The sequence below is a fragment of the Anomaloglossus baeobatrachus genome, chromosome 2 (genome assembly GCF_048569485.1).
Source record: "Anomaloglossus baeobatrachus isolate aAnoBae1 chromosome 2, aAnoBae1.hap1, whole genome shotgun sequence".
Lineage (NCBI taxonomy): Eukaryota > Metazoa > Chordata > Amphibia > Anura > Aromobatidae > Anomaloglossus > Anomaloglossus baeobatrachus.
In genome coordinates this window covers 670,851,995-670,873,639 of record NC_134354.1, presented here as the reverse complement: position 1 = coordinate 670,873,639, position 21,645 = coordinate 670,851,995, and the positions used below count along the sequence as shown (strand labels likewise).

Below are 21,645 nucleotides of genomic sequence, written 5' to 3'. Positions count from 1 at the left end.
CAGCAGCGTTTTGAGCTGCAGCGTTTTCATGCCAAAATGCATGCGTTTTTGTTTTCCATGATAGTCTATGGAAAATAATGATTTCCTGACGGCACTTTGCGTTTAAAATGCTGCGTTTAATTCGCAGAATTTGTGGCAAAAACCATGCGTTGAAAGAAGCAGCATGTCAATTGTTTTTGCCATTTCTGCAGCGTTTTGCTAACATTGAAGTCAATGAGAAGTAGCAAAAACCAAGAAACTTCAAAATTCCAGCGTTTTACCTGCTTTTTAGCTGCAGAAACCATTCGTTTTTAACTTCACAAACGCATGCTTTTCTGACATTAAAATAATGGATTAATATGTCCCTTTACACACACACATAGTCCGACAATTAAATTAAAGAAAATTCAGATTTTCTTGCTATTTTAGCATTAAATATTATAAGACCACTAGAATTTCATGAAATATAACTATTTTCTTTATTTAGTCACAAAATATATATGTATTGGTTTTTTTTTCTCTTTTTTCATTGTGTTTGACTGTGTAAACTTTATTTAGCAGAGTCTTGATGTTCAAAACGCATCTGTCAAAGGTGAAAAAGCATGTAAAAAGCGCTGAAAACGCATCTAAAACGCGATAAATACGCATGCGTTTTTAGCGCTAAATTTCTGGAAAAGGCAACTTTGGCTAAATCAATTAAGACAAAAACGTGCGTTTAGAACTGCAAGTAGGACGACACAAAGTGCGGTCATAGCCTTACCTAACAGATGAAGGATGATTTATTTAGCCTTCATCTGCATTTAACAGCCGCGGGTGTAGCTGAACTCCACCCGTGGCTGTTAATGTATAAATGCCACTGTCATTCTTTGACATTTAACACTCATCGCCAGGGGGGCGCAATTTCCTGAACCCTCACCAGCATACCCGCAGGACATTGATGTGTTGTCATGAAAGCCAGAGGTCTGCTGAAGAGTGAAGACCCCTTTGTCTGTCATTACTGTATTCCTAGATGAAGAGTTAATGAAAGGTTTAAATGCCGCGCTGGTAAAACCAGATAGTGATTTATTGTGAATGCGTTTTCAGAGATTCCATCTCCTTCATCAGACAAAATCACATAGCGGTGTGGCGCCCCTGAGGCTTCAGTCACCACAGGGTATTGCACCTCACCAGAGGTGGAGTATTCATCCCGGGTACGGAGGAGGTCATTGCCGGTAAACCACCACAATGCACAGTTAGATGCCCTCTCAATGGGACTGGGCTGGGGTAGAGATATTAGAGGGTGGCCATCACTAATTTAGTGGACCCTCTGGGAGGAGCTTGACACAGGGGAGCAAGGCGACAGACACACACAGACTGTTGAGCAAAGACACAGAACATGTGAGACATAGGAGAACACTGTTGCTGAGGGGAGAGCTGCGCCATAGCTCCCACAGGACCAAGCACAGACCACAGAGTGTGGAGCCCTAGGCTGGTGGGAGCTTCACGTCCCGCCAGCAGAATCCGCCGGGTGGAAGATTTCAAGTCTTTTGACCCACCTCAAGTGCCCTGGGCACAGCAGCATATAGAGCCAGGAGTCATTACAACAGAGCGGTACCAGTAACGGACTCGTGCTGCCTGCTATACGCGACAGGAATGGGGTCCGTTCAAGGACCCGGGTTCTCGCGTGGCTTTAGGCCGCAGGGACTCACACAACACAGCACAAGAAGGAAGGACTCACAGAACAAACACCGATTCTGGCCTCCGAACTAACCGGGATCGGCTGGAGCCCATCACGGCGGAGTCCAGCAGTCCAAAGGCGGTGACATCTCAGTGAGTAAAGAACTTAAACTGCAACCGCTGTGTCGTCTAATCCTTCCCGCGCCACGCGCTCCTTTATTAGAGTGGACTACTACTCCCAACCTCCATGTGGGCCCGAGCTCTGTCTGTGGAGAGCTGCACCAACTTAGCTGAACTACCACCGACCCTCAGAGGAACCCCCTTGCAGCGGCGGGTCCCATACTATAGCCGCATACCACAGGTGGCGTCACGGGAAATGACCAACTCCTCCATTGATTGACACCGCCGGGGTCACAGAACCGGGCCTAGCCGCTGTGACATCCCACTCTCTGCACTGGCCCGGTGACAAGTAACCTCCCCCAGACGCCGTAGGCACGTCACCGGTGATTCACGGGTTCACTTTAAATCACTCTCTGGTTTTACCTGTATTGTCTTTATGCACGACAGGGTGGCATTTAACCCTTTCATCGTCTCCATCTCTGATTACACGTGGGGCTACAGCAGCCATGCTTTCATGCTGTAACAGGTGCTTGTGACTCGCACAACTCCTCAAAGTGAGCAGTACCTGTACCTTCCTTCTTGTCCCCGCTTGGATAAGACCCTATTTGCGCTCCTTATCTTCAAGCTTTTTATAACACTCTACACCTGTGACAACCGACCCATGGCCGACGTTCTTAGGAGACTGTGATTTCTGCTATATACAGCAATGCAGTAGCATTGGCATTGCTTTATATAGAACAAGTGATCAGACCATTACAGGTTCAAGTCCTCTATGAGACTATTAAATATAGTAAAAAGCAGAAAAAAAATGTTTTAAAAAATATATAAGTTAAAATTAACTCCCTTTTCCCTTATTAAAAATTCTGAAATAAAAAAAATAAAAATACACATATATGGTATCACTGCGTTCTTAAATATCCGTTCTATCAAATTATAAAATAAATTAATCTGATCGGAAAACGGCGTTATGAGAAAAAGTCAAACCACCAGAATTGCATTTTTTTGCCCATCGCAAAAACAGAAAAAAATGTAATAACATTGGATTAAAACATTGTATATGTCCAAAAATAATATTACTAAAAACAGTGGCTTATAACGCAAAAAAGAAGCCCTCACACAGCTCTATATCTGAAAAATGTTAAATATTTCAGCTCTCGGAAAGTAGCGGCACAAGAAAAAAATTATTTTTTCTCCAAATTGTTTTGTTTTTCACCATTTAAATAAGACAAAAGCTATACACATTTGTATCAACTTAATCATACTGACCTGGAGAATAATATTGCCATGTCAGTTTTATGGTAAAATAAATGCTTTAAATAAAAAAAAATCCCCAAAAAATTGCAGGATTTCATTTTTTGTTGTTTTTTGTCACACTTGGAATTTTTTCCCGCTTACCATTACATTATATGAAAAAATGGATGGTGTCATTCAAAAGCACAATTTATCTCGCAAAAAACAAGCCCTCATAAGACCATATGTAAAATAAAAACGTTATGGCTCTTGGAATAAGGAGAGGAAAAAACAAAAGCGGAAAATCGCCCAGTCTTTAATGTGTTAAAGGGAACCTGTTAGGTACCCTCTGCATTCCAACCCAGCAGCATTGATACCTTTAGGCTATGTGCGCACTTTGCGTCGTCCTAGTTGCAGTTCTAAACGCATCCTTTGGCAGAAATTGCTTTTGTCAAAGTTGCTTTTGACCATCAGAACGCGGTAAATACGCATGCGTATTTACCGCATTTTAGCTGCGTTTTTACCGGTTTTTACTTGCTTTTTCATTGCCTAAAGTCAGATGCGTTTTGAACACAAAGACACAACAAAATAAACTTTTAAGTTTTAACATACAAACAATATGAAAAAGGGGAAAAAAAAAGAAAAGAGAGATAATTATTTAAATCTTAGCGAAAATAGTTAAATTTAATGAAATTATAGCGGTTTTATACTATTTTTGCCAAAATTAACAATAAATAAATAATTTTCTTTATTTTAATTGTCAGACTATGTGTGTGTGTAAAGGAACATATTATTCCATTATTTTGAAGTCATAAAAGCATGCGTTTTGGTAGTCCAATACGCATTGTTTCTGCAGCTAAAAAACAGGTAAAATGCTGGAATTTTGATGTTTGTTGCTTTTTGCTACTTCTCATTGACTTCAATGTTAGCAAAACGCAGCCCAAATGGCAAAAACAATTGACATGCTGCTTCTTTGAACGCATGGTTTTTGCCACAAATTATGCAAATTAAAAGCTGCGTTTGGAAACGTAAAGTGCGGACTAGAAATCCCCATTTTCCATAGACTTTGCAGGAAAATCAATACACATGCCTTTTGGCATGAAAACGCTGCAGTTCAAAACGGACCTAAAAAGCACCTGAAACGCAGGTGAAAACGGAAAGTGCGCACATAGTCTAAGGCTATGTGTGCACGTGTATGTTTTTCATGCCTTTACGCTGCGTAAAGCGACCTGCGTCCTCAGCACAATCTATGAAGATTGTGCATAATCCGTGCGCACGATGCATTTTTGACCGCAGCGATTTGAATGTCAAAAATTTGACAAAATCACTGCGTTTAAAAATGAAGCATGTAACTTCTATCATGTGCTTTGGATGCTGCTCCCACTCAGTCTATGGGAAAGGCAGCATTCATAGCGCATGAAATCTGCATCTATTCTGCAGACACACTGCATCCATTATGATGCCAAATCGCTGCAGAAATTGCAGCATGTACGTGCGCAGACAGCCTTGTGCCCAAATGTCTTCCCTCACCAGCCCAGTGTAATGCTATTCACTAATATGAATAACGATTTATAAACCTCACTTTCCCTATGGTAATTAGGCCTGTGAGTAGACACAGGAGCGTTAGTTCCACAGACTTGTCGGCCCTCTTTGGCTATGTGCGCACGTTGCGTCGTGTCCCTGCAGAAATTTCTGCAGGGATTTGACAGCACATGTGCACGTCAAATCGCTGCAGAAACACTACATAATGAATGCAGTGTTTCTGCAGAAAAAAATCCGATTTCATGCACTCTGGATGCAGCCTCTCCCATAGACAGAGCAGGAGCTGCATCCAAAGCGCACGGAATAATTGACATGTTGAATTTTAGAACGCAGCGATTTGGAATAAAATTTTGGCATCCAAATTGCTGCACTCTCAAACGCAACATGCACATGGAGTATGCACAATCTTTATAGATTGTGCAGGGGACGCAGCTCGCATGCATTTATGCTGCGGTGCAATACGCAGCGTAAATGCATGAAATTCGGCAATGTGCACATGAGCCCTTTCTATGTTATTATGCCCTTGTGGGTGTGAGAACCTGATTTCCACGAACCAGCGTCACCGTCAGCTTACGGAAATCTTGCGCATGTACACTTCATTTCGGCCTTTATGTCAATATATATTTACATTTTTACATGTTTTACAGATTTATGAGAAAACATTAACAAAAAATATGATTTAATCTTCAGATTAATGTATACTACACTGTGTTATTTTAGGGTGACTCTGGCGGTCCCCTCAATTGCCCTGTAGGTAATGGATATGAAGTTCATGGTGTAACCAGTTTTGTGTCATCTCTTGGATGCAATGCCTACCTGAAACCAACAGTCTTTACCAGGGTTTCTTCATACATTGGATGGATCAATGATGTAAGTCTCCAATTCACAATAAAAGTCTTCTAGCTCATGAACTTAATATTGAATTTCTAGCTTTGTCATCTGTGGTGTCTTGTGGAGGTTTCATCAGTGTAAAAATAGGTCTCATGTACTCATGTTCAGGGCAGTTTTGCACAGGGTACCAGTCAGTCTCAGACCAGTCCTGCTAACCAATGATTGTAGCGTTCCTCCAGTCCACCATTCTAGGCTAGATAACCCATATGTGTTTGTATAGCTTATCTCTGCTTATAAAAAGTCTTTACCTGTGAGCGAAAAAAAAAAAAGATCTTGTTAACGAATTTGAATGTTTTGTTTGTATATTCATTCATTTAATTACTGCTCTCGGCATCTCACATTATACTTTGATTTGTTTCAGAATATCAATGCCAACTAAGAAGAGGCGGCTGCTATGAGATCTCGAAAATGTGTTCATAACAAATAAAAATGTAATTCTAAGTTCCTCTCAGTTCTTTGCAAGTCATTTAGATTGTATTTTTTTAAACATTTATATTCAAATAGTAGCAGGTTCCAGGATTCTTCACCATTAACCCCTTCACACCTAAGCCTGTTTTCACATTCCTGACAAGCCACATTTTTTTAATTCTGATCAGTAAGTTTTCTTGTTAGGAAGTTTGAAAGATTAAAAGTTTATCAAATTTCTAATTTTTCCCAAAAAAATGTACTTTTTTTTTTCAGGGAGCGCATCACATTTCAAGTAACTTCAGGGGGGCCTATGTGGCAGAAAAAAACCCAAAAGTTACACCATTCTAAAAACTAAAAGAGCTTACAGCATAATCGTCGTTTTAATTTTTATTTCAGAAATCAGTAGTACATATGAAAATAAGCAACTGTGTAATATATCTTATCAGGCAAATTTGCTTCTTTCACTTCCAGAAATGATCAGGCATTATCAACACTCTCAATTCTGAAGTACAATCAGATGTCGGCCATTCCCCATTGACATCGGTGGCCCCATGACATGATTACGGGGTGCCAATGTGTTGTCATGGTAGTGTGGGGTCAGCTGATGATCCCTGACGCTGCCATGACTCTCTTCCTGTAAGAGCCAACAGTGCGCCGTTACTCACAGGAGATAAGCATTTCTGCTGAACATAGCGATGCTGCTCTGATCAACAGATATTGACAGGCAATCAAACTATGCAGTGATAAAGCCCCCTAGGGGGACTAGTAAAATAAAAAATGCCTTGCCCTATGGACGTCTGCATATTTCCATGGTATCATGCCCCTGTGGGCGTGATACCATGGAGCGACGTCCCCGTCGCTCATTCTATCCTGCGAGCATTGCCGCAGGCTTCTCTTCCGGGTTCTCCTTGTCAGTTTCAGACGCGCACTGCGCATGCGCAGTGCGCGTCTGGAGACGGCGATTGAACACCTGGGAAAGAAGCCTGCCGCAATGTGTGCAGGATAGAATGAGCGATGGGCACGTCGCTCCATGGTATCACGCCCACAGGGGCATGGTACAACGGAAATATGCAGACGTCCTTAGGGCAAGGCGCCGCCCCTGTGACCACATTCCCTGCTATTTACATACGAAATATGAAGGTAATAAAACGTTTTTTATTATTTTCATATTATACAATTTTACAGCACAGGGATGGGTAGGGAGTTGTAATTAGGTTACACATGCGTCTGCTGATAGGTCAGAATGCATATTCTAGGTGACAGGTTCCCTTTAAAGTTAATGGAGCTGGGAGCTACAAGTCATTAATAGGAGCTCTGATTGGTTGCTATAGGCAACGAAGGACATTCATTGTATAACACATTTATGTGTGAGGTAATATGATTTCTGTGGAGAGACAGGCAAACAGACAGAGAGAGAGACAGACAGAGAAAGACACAGACAAACAGAGATAGACAGCGAAAGCATCAGACAGGGAAAGAAATAGACAGAGACAGACAGGGAAAGAGACAGACAGGGAAAGAGACAGACAGGGAAAGAGACAGACAGGGAAAGAGACAGGGAAAAATAGAGACAGGGAACAATAGAGACAGGGAAAAAAGAGAGACAGGGAAAGAGACAGAAACAACCAGACAGAGACAGATAGGGAAAGAGAGAGACAGGGAAAGAAAGACAGGCAAAGAGAGACATGGAAATAGACAGACAGGAAAAGAGACAGATATAGACAAGGAAAGAGACAGAGACAGACAGGGAAAGAGATAGGCAGACAGGGAAAGAGACAGACAGAGAGACAGGGAAAGAGACAGAGACATACATTGACGGACAAACAGACAGGATAAGAGACAGACAGGGAAAGAGACAAAGACAGGGAGAGAGACAAAGACAGGGAAAGAGACACAGACAGGAAAAGAGACAAAGACAGGGAAAGAGACAATGACAGGAAAAGAGACAGACAGGGAAAGAGACAGACAGACACAGAGACAGACAGGCAGGGAAACAGACAGATACACAAACAGAGAGACAAACAGACAGAGACAGAAGATGGCGATTGAACACCTGGGAAAGAAGCCTGCCGCAATGTGCGCAGGATAGAATGAGCGATGGGCACGTACCACGGAAATATGCAGACGTCCTTAGGGCAAGGCGCCGCCCCTGTGACCACATTCCCTGCTATTTACATACGAAATATGAAGGTAATAAAACGTTTTTTATTATTTTCATATTATACAATTTTACAGCACAGGGATGGGTAGGGAGTTGTAATTAGGTTACACATGCGTCTGCTGATAGGTCAGAATGCATATTCTAGGTGACAGGTTCCCTTTAAAGTTAATGGAGCTGGGAGCTACAAGTCATTAATAGGAGCTCTGATTGGTTGCTATAGGCAACGAAGGACATTCATTGTATAACACATTTATGTGTGAGGTAATATGATTTCTGTGGAGAGACAGGCAAACAGACAGAGAGAGAGACAGACAGAGAAAGACACAGACAAACAGAGATAGACAGCGAAAGCATCAGACAGGGAAAGAAATAGACAGAGACAGACAGGGAAAGAGACAGACAGGGAAAGAGACAGACAGGAAAAATAGAGACAGGGAACAATAGAGACAGGGAAAAAAGAGAGACAGGGAAAGAGACAGAAACAACCAGACAGAGACAGATAGGGAAAGAGAGAGACAGGGAAAGAAAGACAGGCAAAGAGAGACATGGAAAGAGACAGACAGGAAAAGAGACAGATATAGACAAGGAAAGAGACAGAGACAGACAGGGAAAGAGATAGGCAGACAGGGAAAGAGACAGACAGGGAAAGAGACAGACAGAGAGACAGGGAAAGAGACAGAGACATACATTGACGGACAAACAGACAGGATAAGAGACAGACAGGGAAAGAGACAAAGACAGGGAGAGAGACAAAGACAGGGAAAGAGACACAGACAGGGAAAGAGACAAAGACAGGGAAAGAGACAAAGACAGGGAAAGAGACAATGACAGGACAAGAGACAGACAGGGAAAGAGACAGACAGACACAGAGACAGACAGGCAGGGAAACAGACAGATACACAGAGAGACAAACAGACAGAGACAGACAGGGAAAGAAACAGACAGAGATAGACAAAGAGAGACAGACAGAGAGATAGAGAGAGACAAAGAGAGATAGATAGAGAGAGATAGACAGGGAAAGAGAGACAGACAGGGAAAGAGACAGACAGAGATAGAGACAGACAGAGGCTGGGAGAAAGGGAAAGTGGGAGAGAGACAGAAAGACAGTTACTATCCCGGGCAACGCCAGGTACTACAGCTAGTTACATATATTACCATCCCTTATTACATAGTGCCCTCTCGTTATGTACAGTGGGGAAAAAAGTATGTAGTCAGCCACCAATTGTGCAAGTTCTCCCACTTAAAAAGATGAGAGAGGCCTGTAATTGACATCATAAGTAGACCACAACTATGAGAGACAAAATGAGAAAACAAATCCAAAAAATCACCCTGTCTGATTTGGAAGATTTTTTTTTTTTTTGCAAATTATGGTGGAAAATAAATATTTGGTCAATAACAAAAGTTCATCTCAATATTTTGTTATATATCCTTTGTTGGCAATGATAAAGGTTAAACGTTTTCTGTAAGTCTTCACAAGGTTGACACATACTGTTGGTGGTATGTTGGCCCATTCCCCAATGCAGATCTCCTCTAGAGCAGTGATGTTTTGTGCCTGTCGATGGGCAACATGGACTTTCAACTCCCTCCAAAGGTTTTCTATGTGGTTGAGATCTGGATACTGGCTAGGCCAATCCAGGACCTTCATATGCTTCTTACGAAGCCACTCCTTCGTTGCCCTAGCGGTGTGCTTGGGATCATTATCATACTGAAAGGCCCAGTCACATTTCATCTTCAATGCCCTTGCTGATGGAAGCAGGTTTGCACTCAAAATCTCAAAATATATGGCCCCATTTATTCTTTTATGTACACGGATAAGTTGTCCTGGTCCCTTGGCAGAGAAACAACCCAAAAGCATGATGTTGCCACCCCTATGCTTCACAGTAGGTATGGTGTTCTTTGAATGCAACTCAACATTCTGTCTCCTCCAAACACGACGAGTTGTGTTTCTACCAAACAGTTCTACTTTGGTTTCATCAGACCATTTGACATTCTCCCAATACTCTTCTGGATAATCCAAATGCTCTCTATCAAACTTCAGATGTGCCTGGACATGTACTGGCTTAAGCAGGGGAACACGTCTGGCACTGCAGGATCTGAGTCCCTGGCAATGTAGTGTGTCACTGATGGTAGTTTTTGTTACGGTGGTCCCAGCTCTATGCAGGTCATTCACTAGGTCCCCTGTGTGGTTCTGGGATTTTTGCTCACCGTTCTTGTGATTATTTTGACCCCACTGGGTGAGATCTTGCGTAGAGCCCCAGATCGAGGGAGATTATCAGTGGTCTTGTATGTCTTCCATTTTCTTATTATTGCTCCCACAGTTTATTTCATCACACCAAGCTGCTTGCCTGTTGCAGATTCAGTCTTCCCAGCCTGGTGCAGGGCGGCAATTTTGTTTCTGGTGTCCTTTGACAGCTCTTTGGTCTTCACCATAGTGGAATTTGGAGTGTGACTGTTTAAGGTTGTGGACAAGTGTCTTTTATACTGATATCAAGTTCACACAGGTGCCATTACTGCAAGTAATCACTTGAGGACAGATGAGCCTCTTAAAGAAGACGTTACAGGTCTGTGAGAGCCAGAAATTGTGCATGTTTTTAAATACATATGTATTAAATACATATTTTCCACCATAATTTGCAAAAAAAAATCTTGCCAAATCAGACAAGGTGATTTTTTGGATTTGTTTTCTCATTTTGTCTCTCATAGTTGTGGTCTACCTATGATGTCAATTACAGTCCTCTTTCATCTTTTTAAGTGGAAGAATGTACACAATTGGTAACTGACTAAATATTTTTTCCCCCACTGTACATCGCCATACCTTACATATCGGATTCTCTTGTTATTTTTGTTATTTACACCGAGTTGTCTTTTTTCATAGCATTCTCTCTTCATACAAAACTGCTGATGGAACATTGTAAGGCTATGTGCGCACGTGTGCGCTCTGCACCGCACCTAAAAGGTGCGCTTCAGAGCGCAGCTGAAAAGCTCCGTTCTGAAGCGCATGGTGCCGGCAGAGAACGTGCGCTCTGCATGCTGCCTCTCCCTATAGACAGCATGCAAACCGCACGAAAGAAGTGACATGTCACTTCTTAGAACGCAGCGATTCGGGCAGCAGCCGAATCGTTGCGTTGTAATATGCCACGTGCGCACGGCTCCTGCACAATCTCCATAGACTGTGCAGGGAACGCAGGACGCATGCAGTTACGCTGCGCTGCAGATCGCAGCGTAACTGCATGTAATACGCACACGTGCGCACATAGCCTAAGGCTTCTTTGCTAACTGAGAAAGCTAATGGACTGGTCTTCTTGTCAGATGCTGCTCCATCATATCTAATAAGAAAGGATTATGTAACAGAGAAGGGGAGGTGAATAACAAATATAAAAAGAATACGATATGTAGGAGATGGTGCTACAAACCCTGGCAAAAATCATGGAATCACCTGGCCAGGAGGATGTTCATTCAGTTGTTTACTTTTCTTTAAAAAAAAGCAGATCACAGACATGGCACCAAACTAAAGTCATTTCAAATGGCAACTTTCTGGCTTTAAGAAACACTAAAAAAAATCATCACAACATAATGTGCTAGCCAGTAACGGTTACTTTTCAAGACCAAACAGGTGGAAAAAATTATGGAATCACTCAATTATGAGGAAAACATTTTGGAATCATGAAAAACAAACAAACAAAAGAACACTCCAATACATCACTAGTATTTTGAGGCACCACCTCTGGCTTCAAAAACAGCTTGTAGTCTCTTAGGCATGGACTTAATGAGCGACAAACAGTACTCATCATCAATCTGACTCCAACTTTCTCTGATTGCTATTGCCAGGTCAGCTTTGCAGGTTGAAGCCTTGTCATGAACCATTTTCTTCAACTTCCACCAAAGATTTTCAATTGGATTGTGATACGGACTATTTGCAGGCCATGTCATTGACTTATGTGTCTTCTTTCAAGGAATGTTTTCACAGTTTTTGCTCTATAGCAGGATGTATTATCATCTTGATAAATGATTTCATCATCCCCAAACATCCTTTCAATTGATGAAATAAGAAAAGTAGAATAGAGTCAACGTGGCTTCACTAACTGTGATGACGAGGTGCTCAGAAACAAAATAAAGTCCAATATGTAAGAATAGTTTTGGCACACTCAAAAAATAGACTTAATACGGTAAATATCTGCAGGTGATTTTATTGCTAGGCCCCAATAAAAAAATATAGTATCCGACATTTCAGCTTTTGTCAGGGTAATACTATATAAGGTATGGAGGCATAAGACATATGCTATATTGGCACAACGTAATTGAGGAATTGTCAGCTCACCAAGCTCTTTTAGGATTCTAGATCCTGTAAAGACACGTGTTTTCCCCATATATGGTGTTCTCCCTCATCATGGCCACTTACTAGTATAATATCCCTTATCCTATAATAATATCGCACATTCGGAATCTATTCCTGCTATAATGTCCCTCATCTCGAGCCCCTTCCTGGTGTAATGTCCCCCATTATGGTCCCTTTTCAACAATGATGTGCCCCATCTTGGTTCCATTCCTGGTATAATGTGCCCCATCCTGTTCCCCTTCCTGGTATAATGTGCCTCATCCTGGTCCCCTTCCTGGTATAATGTGCGCCCTCCTGGTTCCTTTCCTGATATAATGTGCCCCATCCTGGTCCCCTTTTTTATATATTGTGCCCCATCCTGGTCCTCTTTCTGCTATAATGTGCCACATCCTGATCCCCTCCCTTGTATAATGTGTTCCATCTTGGTCCCATTCCTGGTAAAATGTGCCCCATCCTGGTTATTTTCCTGGTATAATGTGCCCCATTGAGGTTATCTTCCTGGGTAAGGTGCCCCATCCTGGAATAATGTGCCCCATTTTTGTCCAATGCTTAAAAAACTGATTCTACTCACTTTGCTCCCAGCCCACATCAAGCAGCATCCTTTCCACAGCCAGGAGCATAGGAGCTGGTAGCTAGCGTCAGCATGCAAGCAACACCAGTGCATGTCATCCCTGTCATGTGCCATAGTCAAGGGCATGCTGACGTCAGATGCTGGCCTCTGATTGGCAGGTGGCGTATATTGTAGAACAGGGAGCCAGCAGGTTGCACTGGCTGTACTGGTGATATGTCCGCCCCTGTAGCAACATGCACACAGTGTAGAAAATAGTATATTGGATTTACCACTCATACTCTTAAAAAGAGAATATTGGAGCGACTGGATGAAAACTTCATTTGCATGAGAAGGATAATGGATATTAAAGCTGAATGAGCTGTGATGGGATTACTCCCTCTGTCCTTTTCTGGCTTCAGGGTACATAATATGGTTTTCAGTTTGTTTCACTCCCAGTAATCACGTTCAGGTTCAGATACAAATTCTCCGCATAAGTATCCCAGTGGAGGTATCTCAACTTTCACTCATTGACACCGATCAAAAGAAGCAAACCCTCTCTTCCTTCTGAGGATTCCTTCCACAGGCATCACAAACTCTACACAAGGTCCCTTTAAGGACATGCTAATCCTCTCTCTTTCTGAGGATTCCTTCCAGAGGCATCACAGCCTATCCACACTGACCATGTGTTAAATAAACAGACACCATCCATTTTCAGATATGAGTTATAACCATAGGTGGAGGTATGCGGATAGCCAGACTTGCCTGTATCGCCAACTATCTGTAAAACCTGTCCCTGGAACGCTGCAATACGTCTCATGGCACTACAGGAACCAGAGCAGACATCCAGATTTACACCATCTCTGTGATACACACTGACCACCATGTTGCAACATATACTTCTCTATGTTTAAATTATCACATGGACTTGATGTATGTACAGTATATTAATTTGATATTCTGTCATTAGTATTTATTCTTTATAGCTTTTTTTTTGCATACCCGAGTGCAGACCGATTTTTCACACGCACCTATAGACCCATGCACTTGCCTGCTGTGATTGTTTTTGTGTGCCGATTTGGCATGAGAAAAAAATTGGAGATTTGCACTGCCCCATAGTATAACACTGGTCTGAGTGGTATTCTATAAAACAACTTATAGCACTTGGACACGTTAGACGCTCATGTGATCGACTCCTAAATCTCCAAATGATGTGATTCAGATGACATATCAGAGGGATCCATTCACTGTAATAATACAACAGCATTACTTTGGATTCCATCTGGTCTCTATTCAGGGGTTTTTGTCTTTGCTGAACTGCACAAAACTGGCCAATTATCACTGAGGAAAAACTCGCACATGTGAGCTCCGCCATTGTCTTACATGGGGCCAAGTGCAATGTGAGATTTTTTTCACTTTGCACTCGTGCGACTCATACACTCGTGTGAGCGTCACCGATGATTCTGAGAATGCTTTTTCATGACACTTTGTATTTCAAGTTAGTGGTAAGTTCAGATAGAAATTCTTTATGTTTATTTTTAAAAATATCTGAATTTTGGCGAGCATTTTGAAAATTTGACAATTTTCAAACTTTGAATTTTTATGCTCTTAAACCAGAGTTAATAAATAACATTTTTCACGTGTCTACTTTACATCAGCATGATTTGTGAAACATCATTTTTTTTGTTAGAAAACTTAAATGTAGTGATGGCAGGACACGGACTGTAAAAGTCCGGATCGAACGCTTTCAAATGTACCAGAGTGCCAGACCCGCACCCAGAATTCTCATGGAATTACAGGTATTAATCTGGATCCAGCAACTTGGAAAATTAAAAAAAAAAGTTAAAATAAAGAAAATCAGAATGAAATAAGCGCTTCATACTTACCGAGGCTTCGGCACAGCTGCAACTGCTCCTGAGGCCGCTCATTTACTTCCAGGGCCACTCATTATCTTTCATTGCATAAGCACTGCTTCTGTGATTGATGGCAGTCAGATGCGCCCCCCACACTGAGAGACAGCGTGTCTGATGCTTCCAATCAAAGACCCGGTCTGCGGGTGACTATCGTACAGTAAAAATAAATAAAAAAATTGACATAGGGTCTCCCCAAATTTTGATACCCAGCACAGATAAAGCATATGGCTACAGGCTGCAGCCCCATGCCATGGGCTTATCTTGGCTGTGTATCAAAATAAGAGGAACCACATGCAGCTTTTTTAATTATTTAAATAAATAATTAAAAACCGGGGTGTAGTTTGCTCCAATTTTTATACCCAGTCATGGTAAAGCCCAACAACTGGGGGCTGGTATTCTCAGGCTGGGGAGACCCATGCTTATTGGGCTCCATCAGGGTAACAATGGGTTAACGTCAGCTCACAGCTGCCACTAAGACCTAGAATAGTGATGGGGAGGGTTTATGAGACCCACATTGCTAATCTATAAATGAAAGCAAATAAACACAAACACCAAAAAAAATCCTTTATTTGAAATAAAACACAAAAAAAACCCTCTTTCACCCCTTTATTAACCCCCCAAAACCCCTCTGCAGGTCCGATGTAATCCATACGAGGTGCCACGACGATTCTGTGTGTGTTAAGAATGTCATCCTATGATTAAGGGTGCTCCTTTGCGCCGGAAACGCATCAGGGCACTATGTTTGGATATATTTTTTAATCTTATGTGAAAATAAAACAAAAAAAAATGATATTCTTGGATGTGCCAATTCTTCCCTTCTTCATGATGAAAAGAACTAGGTGTTGCTACTTTTTTTATTTATTTTTTTACGGTATTCACTGATTGGGTTAACTAGTTTAACAGATTTATAGATTGGGTTGTCCCAGTCGCAATGATACCAAATATGTGTACTTTTTTTGCTTATTTTTGTTTTTACATAAATCCATGTATTTAGTGGTATATATATTTTTTTCTTTTTTTGTTCTTTATTTTCTGGGGAGGGGGTATATATTTTTTTTTTAAAGTTCCTTTTTTTAATTAGTCCCTATATGGGACTTTAACTTTTATTAGTCTGATCGCTAATATAATGAATTTCACCAGCATTGCAGTTTATTATACATCTCAGTGTGACTTATTTTGCCATGTCAACAATTGGGCCCCTGTGATTACATCATGGGGGTCCTAAGCAGGTGGGAGAGGGAGAACACTCCTTTTCGCAGCCACTTAAACGCTGAAATTGCTGTAAATTGCAGCATGTATGGGGTTAAACAACAAGGGTTTGTGAGGCGATGGTCACTTGGGCACAGCTCCTGTGTCCGCATGATCGCCAGGACGTACCGGTGCATCCATTTGCGGGAATACACTACGAAATAGGACATGCTGGTACTTCCAATGTCGGGAAAGGGTTAAAAGGAAAATGTAATGTTCCCAAATGCTATTAATCTACAGATATAGGGTTAATCTGCAGGTTAACAGCGTTCTATTGTTGTCCATTTCCCTTGCTGATTTCAGTCATAGAGGCGTGCCCGGAGTAGGTTTAGTCACCACAGAGTTCACAGTAAGCTTCGGCTGTCGGCACGCCCTGGTACTTTGACAGCTTACCCTGCTGAACAACATTGGAAAGCTCTTAACCTGCAGTAACTTGTATAAGTATGATTCATGCAGTGATTGTAAGGTCAGCTTTCAGGAGATGGCGCTGATGGCACTATTAACGTGGTTCTTCTACATCTCAATGCTCTAGTGTGATATATCACAAGGTTAGCATGACCTCAATTTATTTCGTACCTATACCACTTTTACCAATTCTTCTCCATCCTGGTCTGTTTGACGTACCCGATAACTGAAGGAAAATAATGAGGATCTTGATCCAGATGGTTATGTACAAGATTAACCATCTTTTTATAAGGACCCTGCACAAGGTCAATCTTCCATTAATACTGAAACAAAGGGTCTTTTTTGAACAAAACAGGAGGACAGGATTTCTAATACTGTCGTAAATGTAGAAAGTTGAAGCTTGAAGTAACATATTTAGCACCTTTGTTTAACTATATACAACAAGGCCGATTAACTTTAGACCAGATATTATGTACAAATATTTTACTGCAAAATGATGTGCCTTAAAGGCACCCCAACACTGAAATTGGACTTTGTAGCCCTTCATAAAGGGAACCTTTCTGCCCCGTCAATTTCATCTGTCTGTTCCCCCTCATAGTAATCTGAGTTCTGTCTGATCTACAGGGTGGGCCATAAGTATGGATACACCCTGATAAAATGCATGGGAGGGGCAAAACATTTGAGGCCAGGTGACACCCATGGCGGTCATCTGCAAAGCTGCCATTTTGAATTCAACTTTACTCTTTTTTATCAGGGTGTATCCATACTTATGGCCCACCCTGTAAAAATCTGCTGCATATACTGAATGTGTTCACATTTTAGGCCTATCTAGTGTTTTTTTGGGGGGGGGGTTGTTTGTTTGGGTTTTTTTTAATGCCTTCTATGCTTTCACTGGCCAGAGAATGATGGACCAGACACAGACCTCAGAGCTACAATGTAATAATACAACACACAGATCAATTCTGTAAGTATAGTTACACATCATAAAATGCTGGTCACACAGGCAGAATGGAAAGCTTATCTCCTGTCGCACAAAATCTGTATAAAAGAAAGCTCTTGCTGGTGTGACCCAGGAGGGGCCATTACAAATGTTTCTGCATTCAAAGGAGACTGTGGAATAATTATCGTGTTGATGTATTTCCTGGTGTCATTCTGAAAGATTAAATATAAGATATTGCTCTCTAAAACCACTGGAGACCAGCAGGTGGTGGTGTAAGGTTCAGAAGAAACTGTATGGGAAGGTGTCTGATCAATATCCTCTATAGCCTATACCAGATATCTCAAACACACGGCCCGTGGGCCGCATGCAGCCTTTGAGGCTGCTTCCTGTGGACCGTGGCTCCCCTTGATGATCCAGTGCAGAGGCCGCAGCAGTCAGCGCTTTATTTCAGATGGTTTGCCATCACTGCGCAGAGTAAAGCAATGTGCACAGCTATCGCGGCCGCCGGTCAATCAGAGGCCAGTAGCTGAAGTGTATGACGACATCTGCTTGCCATTCATCGGCCGGTGGGTGCCCATGGAATAGTTGTTCACAGAGCTTGACTCTGCGCAGCGTGTCTGAATGAAAGTGCTGAATGACTGCGGCGCCAGGGGCACGATCACCAAGGGGGCCACGGGCCGCAAGAAGAGGACACAAGGGAACGGAGGACAGCCAGGTGAAAAGGGCGGAGAAGGGCGGTGATGTATCCTGTGGCCCCTGGGTCGCGTTCCGAGGTCCAAAGTGCTCGGGCTGACAGGCGCACTTTCCTGGCTGCCGGAAGTTAAATCCACACCTGCATATAGCGTTCTCTGCTGAGCGCTGCGTCCAGGGCAAGTTTATCTGTGGGCAAAGCTGGCGTGCAAGTGTGCTGCGCTCCTATCTAACAGACGAAGAAAGGATACGAAGCACCAACATCTCACTGAGTTGTATGTCCCCCCCAATCCCACCTTCTGTTCCCAGACTCGACAGAGGTCCCCCCAGAGCGGGGCACAACCATTCGAGATTACAAGTGAAACCAGGCAGTGGACATCAAGTTATACGGAATGATGACTCCTGCTATCACTAAAGGGTTAACCAGAATGAACGTACACCGACACTTGGAGAACAGGATAATTACACTGACACTCGGGGTATGGGTCAGTGACTTTGGCACTTGGCTCTTTCTCTCAGCACCCAGGTTTCCCATGATCTGAAATCCCTTTTTCTATCAGCACCCAGCTTTGCCATGCTCTAATATACATTTTTCCCTCAGCACACAAACCTTCACTCTGCATAATTGCTTGTGAACAGTATAAATGCCCTCCATAAAGTATAACGGCTCCCTCATAACTCTCCAAATACTATAATGGCCCCCACATAGCCTTCCATACAGTATAATGGGTCCTACATAACCCTTTATATATCAGAATGCACCCCCTTAGTCCTCCATGTATTATAATGCACTTACCATAGTCCTCCATGTATAAGGTAGCCCTTATAGTCCTCCAATTATTATACTGCATCTCGAGTAGTACTCTATATATTATACTGAACCCCATGGTCCTCGATGTATTATAAAGCACCCCATGGTCCTCCATGTATTATACTGCATCCCATGGTCCTCCATATATTATACTGCACCATGTGGCCCTCCATATATTATACTGCACACCATAGTCCTCCATATATTATACTGCACCCCATAGTCCTCCATATATTACACTGCACCCCATAGTGCTCGATATATTATACTGCACCCCATAATTCTCCATATATTATGCTGCACACCATTGTCCTCCATATATTATAATGCAGCCCCCATAGCCCTGCATGTATGTTAATACACCCCCATAGTCCTCCCTATAATATAATGCCCCACCTATAGTCCTCCATATATTATACTGCACCCCATAATCCTCCATATATTATAATGCAGCCCCCATAGTCCTCCATGTTTTATAATGCAGCCCTCATAGTCCATGTATAAGGTAGCCCCCATAGTCCTCCATATATTATAATGCAGCCCACATAGTCCTGCATGTATTATAACGCACCCCCATAGTCCTCCATGTATAACTGTATAATTCAGCCCCCATAGTGCTCCATATATTATAATGCAGCCCCCATAGTCCTCCATGTATTATAATGCAGCCCCCATAGTCCTTCATATTGTATTATACAGCCCACATACCATATAATCAACCCCATAATCCTCCATGCATTATAATGCAGCCCCCATAGTCCTCCATGTATTATAATGCAGCCTCCATAGTCCTCTATGTTTTATAATGCACCCCCATACTCCATGTATAAGTTATCCCTCATAATCCCTCCTATTGTATTATGCAGCCCACATACTGTGTAATGCACCCCCATAGGCATCTGGTCATTGTGTACTCACTGATTAAAAAAATAAATTAAAAAGTACTCACCGCTCATCTTTCCCCCGCTGTTCCGGTCAGAGTGTCCTGCATGTCTCAGCACAGCAGCGTGCAGTAGTGACGTCGTCGCGCTCTGCTGCGCTGAGATATCAAGTACAGGCACAGAGGGAGAATGATAAAAGATGGAGCAGAGTTCTCCACTCCCTCTCTCATCACTGCTTTGTGCGATGATGGGCGAGGGCCCACAAACAAGGGGGGCCCGATGCCGCCACTGGCACCGGTACCCCACTGAGCAGTGCAGCTCCTCTCTCACTGAGAGGAGCTGGCTGCTTCTCTGCAGGGCAAGTGCTGCTGGGTTTGGTCGTAGTCGCGATCTCTGCGACAGTGATCGTTACGCCCCTTTACATAAACAAATCAATAAGTACAGGAACAAGTGAAAAATGAACAATGTAAAACTACAGCAAAACAGGAAAAGGGACACTAACATTCACAGAGCTGTTATGACATGCAGCCATACATAAATAATGTTACCAAATACCAGTGAAAATTAAAATATTTCACAATATAGTAACGTTTACTATAAAGCTGAATGCAAATATCCTAAAAGTATTACTGGTTTTGTTACATTGCTCAATACGGGGTTTTGCATATTACGCTGAAAGTACTTACAGTCTCTGCACAATTCTAAGTGCTGTAAAGAGACTTAGAGCAATTCAGAAGAAAAAGAAAAAAGTGAAGTGGTTTTCAGAAACCTTACAGCGGAAGATATAAACTTTGGGCGGAGCTGACACTTGTTCAACTGCAAACATCCCCTCACAGAATTAGGAAACCACATATGCTGTCAAACAGCTATGGCAGAAACTAAGCAAGGAGGTGCAGGGGTGTTTGCTAAAAATGTCCAGAAGAGATTCTCCCGTGCACAGGAAAAGGTATTGTAATCTATCTATCTATCTCGATTGATCTATCATGTCGCACCGGATAGTGTTATGCTAAGGCTGCACTCGGTAACATACAGCCTATATTATCATTAGTTATGAGCGAGCACTACCATGCTCAGGTGCTCGGTACTCGTAATGAGCAGTTTAATCCTCGGACGGGCTCAACTCGAGTACCCAAGTATAATGGAAGTCAATGGTAGGCCAGAAGATCTTCTACAAAAATACTCAAGATCCCAGTTGACTAAAATTATACTCGGTACACGGGTTGAGCCCGTCTCAGCGTCCGACTGCTCATTACGAGTACGGAGTCCCTGAGCATGATAGTGCTCACTCATCACTAATTATAAGATGTAATTTATTGTTCACATATTTTATGTAGCTGTATCATTACAATGAATTTCCTTATGCCCAATAACAATATAAACTGTATACGAGCTTCTAAAGAGCTACAAATAGGTGTCATTAAGTGTCCGATAAATGTATAATTGACACAATAATAAATTTCATTTCACAAGTGCTGTAGGTAGAATTGATTTATCACTTATATTTTTATATGGACAGTATGTTTACTCTCATCTGTCTGTATACAAAGCATAAAAGCTGTCTCAAGTGTCAGTCTTCCCCACAGCAACCAATCAGATTCCAGGTTTCTTTTTGTCAAAGTAGGGTTGAAAATTAAACAAGATTGGCTGTGAGGACACTTCTGACAATTTATGAGAACACTTTTTAGACATGAAGCCTGATGTTGTCATTCCCTGCTATGTATAGGTCTACAGTGTCAGTCTGGGTTCCCTGGACTGATGAAGGGTATTAGGCTAAATTCACACATCTGTTTCCGTTTTAACATTTCTATAAAATGGACCCCTTTTCTTTAATGTGTTATCACTTTTGCATCTGTTTTATTTGTATCCATTTTAATTTCTAAAGCAGGT

The 21,645-nt window shown here is 42.2% G+C and overlaps 2 protein-coding genes across 2 annotated transcripts in view; both read left to right on the top strand.

The window, feature by feature from the left end:
• Positions 1-5,430, top strand: part of LOC142289954 (chymotrypsin-like elastase family member 1) — a 62,074-nt gene extending 56,644 nt beyond the window's left edge. Inside the window, exon 8 of the mRNA XM_075333898.1 lies at positions 5,248-5,430. Within this exon, the coding sequence (XP_075190013.1) occupies positions 5,248-5,430 (183 nt within the window). The remainder of the gene's footprint in view (positions 1-5,247) is intronic.
• A 15,000-nt stretch (positions 5,431-20,430) lies between these two features.
• The window catches only part of BIN2 (bridging integrator 2), a 100,915-nt gene continuing 99,700 nt past the window's right edge, over positions 20,431-21,645 (top strand). Inside the window, exon 1 of the mRNA XM_075334490.1 lies at positions 20,431-20,704. Within this exon, the coding sequence (XP_075190605.1) occupies positions 20,627-20,704 (78 nt within the window). The 5' untranslated portion in view covers positions 20,431-20,626. The remainder of the gene's footprint in view (positions 20,705-21,645) is intronic.